The sequence below is a fragment of the Papaver somniferum genome, chromosome 1 (genome assembly GCF_003573695.1).
Source record: "Papaver somniferum cultivar HN1 chromosome 1, ASM357369v1, whole genome shotgun sequence".
Lineage (NCBI taxonomy): Eukaryota > Viridiplantae > Streptophyta > Magnoliopsida > Ranunculales > Papaveraceae > Papaver > Papaver somniferum.
In genome coordinates this window covers 42,989,060-42,998,962 of record NC_039358.1, presented here as the reverse complement: position 1 = coordinate 42,998,962, position 9,903 = coordinate 42,989,060, and the positions used below count along the sequence as shown (strand labels likewise).

The 9,903-nt window shown below is 37.2% G+C and overlaps 2 protein-coding genes across 2 annotated transcripts; one reads left to right on the top strand and one right to left on the bottom strand.

Annotated features, from left to right (window-relative positions):
• Positions 1 to 1,019: 1,019 nt before the first annotated feature.
• Positions 1,020 to 3,541, top strand: LOC113284339 (bidirectional sugar transporter SWEET1-like). The gene is made up of 6 exons (XM_026533780.1): positions 1,020 to 1,219; positions 1,308 to 1,344; positions 1,439 to 1,534; positions 2,431 to 2,713; positions 2,894 to 3,013; positions 3,110 to 3,541. Exons 1-6 carry the CDS (start codon positions 1,183 to 1,185, stop codon positions 3,305 to 3,307), a joined length of 771 nt encoding a protein of 256 aa, XP_026389565.1. The 5' UTR covers positions 1,020 to 1,182; the 3' UTR covers positions 3,308 to 3,541.
• Positions 3,542 to 3,574: 33 nt separating this feature from the next.
• On the bottom strand, positions 3,575 to 6,931 carry LOC113284332 (pentatricopeptide repeat-containing protein At2g04860-like). The gene is made up of 3 exons (XM_026533768.1): positions 4,268 to 6,931; positions 3,721 to 4,098; positions 3,575 to 3,607 (listed from the first exon to the last, which is right to left on the bottom strand). The coding sequence occupies exon 1, from the start codon at positions 6,813 to 6,815 to the stop codon at positions 4,602 to 4,604; it is 2,214 nt and encodes a 737-aa protein (XP_026389553.1). The 5' UTR covers positions 6,816 to 6,931; the 3' UTR covers positions 3,575 to 3,607; positions 3,721 to 4,098; positions 4,268 to 4,601.
• Between the last annotated feature and the right edge of the window lie 2,972 nt (positions 6,932 to 9,903).

Below are 9,903 nucleotides of genomic sequence, written 5' to 3'. Positions count from 1 at the left end.
TATTACGTGACCAACTGCAACCGAAATTTATTAATGCTATGACAAAAGTTTTGTAGCATGTACTATGCAATACGGCCACTATAGTGGGGTTCTAGTACCACGTGAATGCTTGAGAAGAAACTAGAAAATGCATACAACATTCCATTAGAATGAAACTAATTAATGATACATCATATTTGCAGTTGTCTAATTCGTAAAGTAAAAAAGATAAATATGTTGAGCGGTAAAATTGTTTGAGTAATATCTGGAACTTGGTGTCGAAGCTCGCCTATATCCTGTAGGAAGTATTCCGGCCGGGTGGTACCACTGTGCGCCACCGCTTAGTTTGTGTTGTTAATTGGGAAACCTTAATTTGGAGGATTGCTTCATCAGTTTGAGTGTCGTTTAGTGGACGTTGCAGTTTGCAGTCTACACGAATCAGTGATAATTTAATGTACTTTACAGCTTACAGTATAGACAGAGAGCAGATAAACTAGAAATGAAAGAAGCATGAGGTGTTGTTCCAAGGCTTCAATCCATATGTAGTGTTGGACGTCTAGGTGGTATCGGTGGGTGCCAAATTGGCGATCCAATAATATCGTAACATGCACTGACGGACCTACAGCTGGGCTAATCCGGGTTTAATTCAGGTAGTCGTCACAACCCAACAACCTAAAAATTGAAATGTTATACTGGACCAAGGCTATTAGTGCTGAGAAAAAAATTAAAACTTCTTGGATCCGTCCTTAGTAACATGTGTTTTGGATCCACACATTAGCCTCTCCAACTAACACACCTGTTAACTGAATATGTATGGACGTTGATATCCACGGCCAGAGTGGCTAACTGATGTTTATATAATTGTATGGATGTTGATATTTAAGATCCTGAATAAAAAGCTCATCACCATCCTAATTTCTACCAGATCAATTAAAAAAAAACAAAAAGACAAATTACTGTAGGTGATGGCTTTTTAAGATAAGAACGTCATTAATTAAATGCTGCATCTAGTTCAATTAATCAGCTTCTTTGCATTTCAATCTCGTCGTCCTATATAAAACCCCCAATACCTCTTCCATGAAGACGAACTAACACTTGAAACAAATTTTCATCTCTCTTTCCAACTCTTAAACATCTTCTCATCTCTCTCTTTCTTCTCTTACATCTCTCTTTCTCTGTAGCTGCTTCTTGGGTTCAAGAAAAATGGATGATCTTATACATTTCGTGTTTGGGATCTTTGGTAGGTTTTCTTTAACTTGTTCCATTTTTCACCCTGTTCTTCTTCTCATGAGACTCATATATAATTTCTTGTTTGGATGAAAAACCAGGAAATCTTACTGCTCTTTTCCTTTTCCTGGCTCCCTTGTAAGTACTTGTACATACATATGAGAAAAATTCAAATATTTGACACCATGAGATGAAAGAGTTGTAACTATATATGATTTGATTTTTGTTGCAGAATAACGTTTAAGAGAATTATAAAGAGCAAATCAACGGAACAGTTCTCCGGCATTCCTTATATTATGACTTTGCTCAACTGCCTTCTCTCTGCTTGGTAATTCCTGTACATATCTTTTTTTAGAGTTTTTGTTAGTAGTTAAGGTCGAGCTTCAGGCTGCGCCTTTCAAAAGTTTATAATTCAAAGGTAGAATTCAAGGAAATTTCTTGAAGTCTTTGATGTCTTACTACAAGAAAAATTACTATTACGAAAAACATTTTTAGTCCCAAAAATTTACAGTACTCATAAACTGAAAGATTTTTCTGTTCATTCTATTATTCCGTCCGTGAATGCACAGTTGTAGTGTGTGTTACTCAAAACTATGCTAATTTCCTCGGTAAATGATTTTTTTTACTTAAATTTGAGTAACCAACTAAAGAAATGTTTAACCGAGCCTTTTCTATTAACATGAAACTGATGCCAATCCCACGAACTTTAAGTATTACCAGAAATGTAACGAGTGGTAGACAAATACTTCTGATAAGACGGTAAAGTTATTGGATGTTGATATACACGGTAAACCTCCGGTATTAAAAATGAAGTTGAGAAAGAATTCAATTGGTAGTTAATTCATCTCAAACAGAACAGGGTTGCTGCATCCAATTAGGCCCCACAGGTTAGTCTAATTTTGTGTAACAACAAGTTGACATGAAGAAAGTTAGAGAATGGCTTTCTATTCATAAATTGGGGAGGTTGTTTTTCACCCGCAAGTGAAAAATGCTTGCCGGGCTCTCACGTTTTGTGGCTCTCATTTTCTCTGGTACTTCGATGAAATTCTAAATACGTATTTAATAAATTCAGTACTGTTCTGGATTATTGCATTTCCTATCTCAGTCAAATAATCTCTTCTTATTTCAATTATTTTATCACAAGGTACTAAAATTTGGCTTAATTGTCTTTAGCAAATGACTAGTACTAATTTTTTTTCCCATTTTTCTTTTAATGATGATTAGGTATGGACTTCCTTTTGTGTCGCCACATAATCTACTGGTATCAACAATCAACGGAACTGGTGCAGCGATCGAGTCGATCTATGTGATCCTGTTCATAATATATGCTAAGCCTCAGAAAGTGAGAGTGAAAATGCTCGCACTCTTCACTTTAATTCTCACAGTTTTCGCAATTGTGGTGCTCGTTTCTTTGTTTGCTCTTCATGGAAATTCAAGGAAACTCTTTTGCGGCTTTGCTGCTACCATCTTCTCCATTTGCATGTATGCCTCACCCCTTTCCATTGTGGTAAGTCAGGATTTACTGCTATGCAACTTTCTATATTAAAAAAAGTTCCTCTTTTTGGTTACCCCTTGTCTGAAATAGAGCCATTACATAACTAAACTGTTCCAGAGTGTCCAAATTTATTGTTCTATTCCGATCCTGCTCCAATACTGAGAATATTCCATGTGAATTGTGTTATATCAGAGACTGGTGATCAAAACAAAGAGTGTGGAATTCATGCCATTTTTCCTGTCATTGTTTGTGTTTCTCTGCGGAACATCTTGGTTCATCTACGGTCTTCTTGGCCGTGACCCTTTTGTAGCAGTAAGTACAAATACTGCCTATGTTGTCCTCAAATTTTAGGTATGTGGTTAGATATTACGAGCATATGTATATTTACTAATTGATGTAATTTAACAGGTTCCAAATGGCTTTGGGTGCGGCCTAGGGGCACTGCAGTTGATCCTATATGCTATCTACAGAAAGAACAAAGGTGATAAGAGTGAACCCAAAACAACTGACACCAAAGATAATTCTGTTGGTATAGAGTTTGAGAAGTTCCAACAAGGCAAGCAAACGAATTCCACTTATCCCATTGAACAAAATGGTCAAGTTTAGGATTTCTGATTGTCGTTTATCAGTGGGTAGATCTTACTTTGATGTATACAGAGCTAAAAACATGAACTATTTCTACTGTATAATGTGGCTGCAAATAGTCACCGGAGGTCCTGAACTTCTTAATGTCTTCTATGATCTGAATCAGTATATTTTTTTCCGAACTGTCTGCTGCTCTTATAATGTAATTTGTAAACAAGAAAATCTCGAGAAAAGCGCAAATAAACTGCAACATATGATAAGAGCAAATGTACCTCCCAAAAAGAGTATCCTTGCAGTTCTCCCCGTTTCTAAATATAATATCTGTCAGGATAACAAATAGAAAAAGGGTTGCAAAAGCAATTTCTGACTCAAAATCAGAGCAAGGCAACACTAAACAATGCAACATGACAAAAAAGAACAAGATATGAGACTACCCCATGAAAAATCTGTCATCCAAACCAGGCTGCCACGCATAGCCACCACCAATCATTTGCTCGTGAAAACATATACAAAAACTTATGCAGCATACAGAGGCTCCTTGGTAAAATAAGTGAACCTCTTATTCAGATTGACCAAACTACTCTTTCATGATTTTCCAGACCCAACAGCCAATACCCTGATCATGAGTTCTCAAACTTACATAGATGTTCTGGCATACAAGTCTATGAGAGTATAATTGACAAGCAGATCACTCTCAAAATCCTTGCATCACTGAGCTCCATGCTCTTTAGTTGAGCATATGCTGAGAATAATTTCACTGTAACATGAGCTGGTTGCATTCCCACTCGAAGCATTTCGGGAAAATGTGGTAACTGCAATGTTGGAAGTTTGGTTTTAATCATATACAGTTATTATAGCATTCCAAACAGTAATGTTGCTCTTATCTGTCTTTTTAAAAAGCAACAAAGATAAATGTTCTTGAATCTAGAATTCATATATAGTAAGTGATGCCTCTAATGAATCCATGGTGAATAGACTTACATTGCGATTGGTCCTTCCACGGGGATCATATAGTCAGCAAAGTCATAAAACACTCTGATACTCCAACTTCATATGGTGAAACAGGATCATGGCCTCCCTCTGTAAGTTACTGTAATGGTATCCAGTTAACAAAGCATTCCAGGAGACCACATACCTTAGTTGCATAATTTAAAAATTATGTGGAGATGATTGCTTAGTCGATAAATAATAATTTTCCTTGCCCATGCACGTCGTCTCGAGAAAACATATGAAGCCGAACTCCATTTCCCATTTAAAGAGAGAGATAGAGGGTAGGGTGTATTTCTTTGATCCGAATTCTGAAGTTCATTGTTACTCACTGTTCAGTTGAGAGACATTCTTGAGAGAGTTTAAAGGCATCTGATTCAATTATGCTAGTTCCTGAAAAACCATCCTCTCCATTATCTTTTATCATTTTTCTCATCCTGGCTACGTCATTCCATCTGTCTGTGGATGCATAAAGATTTGACATCAAAACGTAGAACCCACCACAGTTATGATGGCCCAAAAACAAAATCTGTTTTGCGACGCATTCCGCAAGCTTGACGTCGCGGTAGGTACAGCAACCACTGAGAAGCGCTAACCAGACAACAGAATCAGGTTCAACTTCCATGTTTCTGATAAACATCACAGCTTCATCCAGAAAACCTGATCGGCTGAGGAGATCAACCATGGACGCACAATGTTGCACTCCTGGAATTATACCAAATTCCTCCCTCATGATCCGGAAGTATCTTCTCCCTTCTTGAATGAGACATCCATGGCTACAAGAAGATAAGACTCCTAAGAAAGTGATCTCATCAGGTTCTTGGCCTTGTTTTACCATCTCTGAGTAGAGCTGGAGAGCTTCAAACTCAAAACCAGACGTACCATATCCCATGATCATAGCGTTCCAGGTTGCCAAACATGGCCCTTTGATGCACCAAAACAACTTTTCTGCATATCCGATGCTTCCACATTTTGCATACATGTCTATAAGAGCAGTAAGAACAAAGTCTTCCATTTCCAAATGGTGTCTAAGAATGTAGCCATGTATTCCTCTTCCAGTGTGCAACGACCCAATCTGCAAACATCCTGAGAGTAAGCTTACAATAGTAGTTGGGTCCGGGTTGCATCCATCAATCTTCATCTGGCAAAACAGGTTCACGGCATTATTCCATCTTCCAAGTTGCACACAACTAGAAATCATAGAGTTCCAACTAATCAATGTCCTTTCTTGCAAATCTCGAAACAAAGAGAAAACAGCTTCTATGTTGTCGAGCTTGGTGTACAGACTAATGAGCCCATTAACCACCAATGTATCAGTAGTCAATCCACTTTTAATACCATACCCATGAAAACTGATTGCAGGGCCAACACAATTAGGGCTCTTAAAACCATGAAGTATGCTGACCATAACCACTGCATCTGGTTTCAAATCTAATAATCGTATTTCATTAAAGCACTTCACCGCAGAAGCCACATCTCCTTTCTCTGCATAACTAGAGATGATTGGTGTTAGTGAAACCAAGTTTTTCCCAGGCATCAACATATAAAGCAATCCTGCCAATTCCATTTTTCCACACCTAGAATACATGCAAATAAGGGAAGTAGTTACAGAGGAATCCATATCAAGACCAGTTTTAATGACATAAGAGTGAGTAGAATCCATCGGAGAATAATTAGCTGATAAAAGGCTCACAATTGTAACTGAATTGGCGCTAAAGCTTTCCTTGAGCATTTGCTTAAATACAAGCATTGCCTCGTCGAAGTAACCATTTTGAGCATATGCACAAATCATGGTATTCCAGGAAACTATACATTTGTCAGACATCTTCTCGAACAAAGCTCTCGCGGAATCTAAATCATTGCATTTCCCATACATGTCCACGAGCGAATTCTGAACCCGTGAATCGACATCAAGACCAACCTTAACTCCTAAACCATGAATAGATTTTCCACAGAACAGTAATCCTGATCGTGTACACGACGGTATAACAGTAACTAACGTCACCCGACAAGGTTCAAAATCTTGTATCAACATTTCACAAAATAATTCGAAAGCATCCGAATCATACCCATTATATGAATATCCACATATTAAAGCATTCCACGACACAACATCTCTGTTAGGCATATCTTCAAACACCTGATCAGCAAAAAAAACATACCCATATCTTGCATACAAATTAAGCAAAGCTGTACCCACGACAACAAATCGATGAAACCCACATTTGATAAGGTGAGTATGAATCTGTTGTGCTTCTGAATACGACGAACAAGTGTTGGTGAGAAGTAAAGAGAAGGTGAGGTCGTTTGGCTTGATGCTCAGCTGCAAAATTTGTTTGAATACAGTGAGAGGAGAAGGAGGAGATTCAGATTTGAGAATGGAATTCCATTTATAGATGCTGGTTTGAAGCTGGGGAGACGAGAGCTTTTGTTGAGTGGAAGAAATGTGTCTTCTAATGGATGGTAGTAATCGAAGAAGAATAGACGAGGAGGATCTGGCATTACAAACTAAAATCATAGTTTCAAATTTGGCGGGCTGCATTTATACCTTTTGGGAATGCGAATTCCATATAGAATTGGTTACAGAAGTCATTTTCTGTCGCAATGGCTGAACTTGTACCGGCTGCTGTAACGCCTGAAATACCACTTAGGCATATCCATTACATTTTTTTTACCGGAGGAAATGAAACTTTTTTTTTCTTTTGGCAAGTCAAAATTATAACAAGGTACTACGCACATGTCACGCAGCTGATTTTACCATTTTAGCACCCGTTATGGATATGCCAAACTGCCAAACATATTTGCCTATGTGCCAGAAATACCACTTAGGCATAGACGACAGAGTTTCTAACAAGTGATAGAGTGTCCATCGTTATATGGTCAAAACATCGCTCACTGGTCATTCCAGTGATAGTCATGCTGTCGCTCGCTGGTTTGATCATCGTTCACCAGTTCCTCATCCAACGGCTATAATTTCTCCCATCTATAAATACCAATTTCAATCTCATTTCAACTCACAACAGAATTTCTCAATTTCTCAATCTTCTTCAAATCTAAAACATTCACACCTTTTCTACACTTCTTAATTTCTTGTAATATGGATTCACAATCTCAAAGTCAGGCAACGGTAAAGGTAAAAAGGTCAAAGTTCGGGGTACAAAATACAACATCACAGAAGATGAATGCATTTGTCGTAATTATGTTTATTTTACCCAATATTGTATCGATGATGCACAACAACATGGTAACACCATATGGGATAACATATTTCGTAAATATGAAGAACAAACCATGAACATCAATAGTCGTGATGCAAAAAGGTTGAGGACGCTTCATAATAATCAATAGGGAAGTCGCCCCTTATGTTGCATTGATAATGCAAGTCAAAAGAGGCCGGGAGAGTGGTCTTCTGGATGGTGATGTTGAAAGACATGTTCGTAGAGAATGACAGCTAAAAAATGGCAATAATTTCGCTTTTGAAAGTTGTTATCATATTTTGAAGGCGTTGAACAAATATAATCCAGAAGTATTAGCAACTAATCAACAAGTACGTACCTGAAAGGTCACCATACAATTCTTCTCCCTCAACACCAAATTCTTCACCATTTTCAGCAGGTTCATCAAATTCTTCATCAGATACTCCAAAAAACTCAATCGTTAACTTAGTTCTCAATAACGATAATGTTAATAAAAAACTTATAGGAAGAAACATAACAAGACTTGCTAGAAAATTATCTCAAGAAGGTGGAAGCTCCGATGAATTTAACATGGCGGAGTTTATGGAATATCATAAGACCGTCGAGAAGCAAAGAGCAGTTGATAGGAAATTTCAAAACATGGAGAGTAAGAAAAGTCGCCCTTCCCAAGAAAAATTTGTGAATGACTATGACAAGCATATCATTTGTTAAGCTGACACTTCAGTTATGAACCCCCAGCAACCACACCTGTGCAAATCGAATTTGACAGGATTCAAGCACAGATTGAACTACAAGCTGGATTTAATAACAACCAACCTGGTGGTGATGATGATGATGAGTTCGATGTAGTAGAACCTCTAGATAATTGATGTATTAATTCAAGTTTTAATTTGAAGTGTTGCATTTTAATTTAATATGTTGTTGCATTTTCTTAATATTAGTTTGAAAATTTAAAGTTGATTAATTTGAAATGTTGTTACACTCTACTTAAATAAAACAACGGTTTAAACTAAAATACATAACTTAATAATTACGCCCACCCACTCTTCCATACTCTACCCAAAGATTAACTCTAAGATCTTCTCTTAAACTGTCATACAAATTCCGGTTCCAGATGTAATTAGTCATTTGAGCATAATTTCTTGCAGGCACGCCTCTTTGTGGTTGAATCTCAGGCCTCAGATCTTCATCTTCATAGTTAGTCCACTCCTTATCACGACGGGTTTCCTGAATCACCATGTTATGAAGAATAATACAAGTGAGCGTAGTCTTATGCATTTCACGAGGACTCAACCACGATATATCCCACAAATGATAATGAACTTCCTCTTCAAAATTCCAAAAGCGCGTTACACATCCTTCCTCGCCGCCATTTGGTGTTCGTTAAAATGTCGGTATGAACGTCCCAATCCACCGGCAAGGGGCTGACGGTAACATTGAATTAAGGTAGACCATTTTGGGTAGATACCATCCGCAAGATAATACCCATGACTGTACTGATGGCCGGTGATGTTGAAACGAATTTGGGGACAAATTCCATACTTCATATCTTCAAACAGAGTCGACTTGTGCAAAACATTAATAATCTCTCCGTCCGGGTTTAGTTGATAAAATTGGGTTTTCATATTGTCCAAATTTACTTGATAAAATTGATATTTTCCCCTAATTTTTGCTTATTTGTCCCTACATAGTAATTGGTGCCTAGAAACTAAGGAGTATTAATTAGGGTTATTTGGGTTTTGGTACTTACATTTTTCCCAATGTTAGTGTTTGGTCTAACATTTTTTCAACTTAGTATTTGGTACATGGACTTCACGTTGACCCGCGTTGACTCCGTTGAGTCAAATTTTCAGTTAATTATATGTGTGAATGCCAAAATATCTTCTACTTTAGTAACAATGACTAACCAAGTCCAAACCTTTTTTGACGAGTCACACCGGTCAAAACCCAACGAGCTTATATTTTTTGTAGGAAATACCAATACGTCCTAGAAATAATATATTAGAGAGACTTTGGTCTAGTTGACTGAGTCAACTGTCTGTTTGGTCCATTTTCAAAATATATATTACAGTTTGGTCCTTAGGTGACGTCGTGGATGGTGTAATTGTCATCTTGTAGTGGCAGAAATACCCTTTCAGATCTATATATATATAGGAATTTCTTAAAACAAAAGAAATCATTTTTTTTTTCTTTTTTTTTTTCTCTTTCTCTCTCCTAGTTTCAGATTTAGTTTCTCTTTGTTCTTGATTTTATTTTTCTTTTGTTTTTGCTGCTGGTGTTTGAATATGATGAAGACTATTGTGTTTAAAATGAAGAAGACGATGAACGATAAAGATTTATGTTTTCTTTCTTCTATTTTTTGTTGTTGTTGTTGTTGAAAATGGTAGATACGATGAAGACGTCGACGAGAATTTGTGATGAAGATTTTGGATG

Coding starts and splice junctions, on each gene's coding strand:
- LOC113284339 (XM_026533780.1), top strand. CDS start 1,183: ATGGATGATCTTATACATTTCGTGTTTGGGATCTTTG. Junction 2,714..2,893: donor CCTCACCCCTTTCCATTGTG/GTAAGTCAGGAT, acceptor GTGTTATATCAG/AGACTGGTGATCAAAACAAA. Junction 3,014..3,109: donor GCCGTGACCCTTTTGTAGCA/GTAAGTACAAAT, acceptor GTAATTTAACAG/GTTCCAAATGGCTTTGGGTG.
- LOC113284332 (XM_026533768.1), bottom strand. CDS start 6,815: ATGCAGCCCGCCAAATTTGAAACTATGATTTTAGTTTGTAATGCCAGA.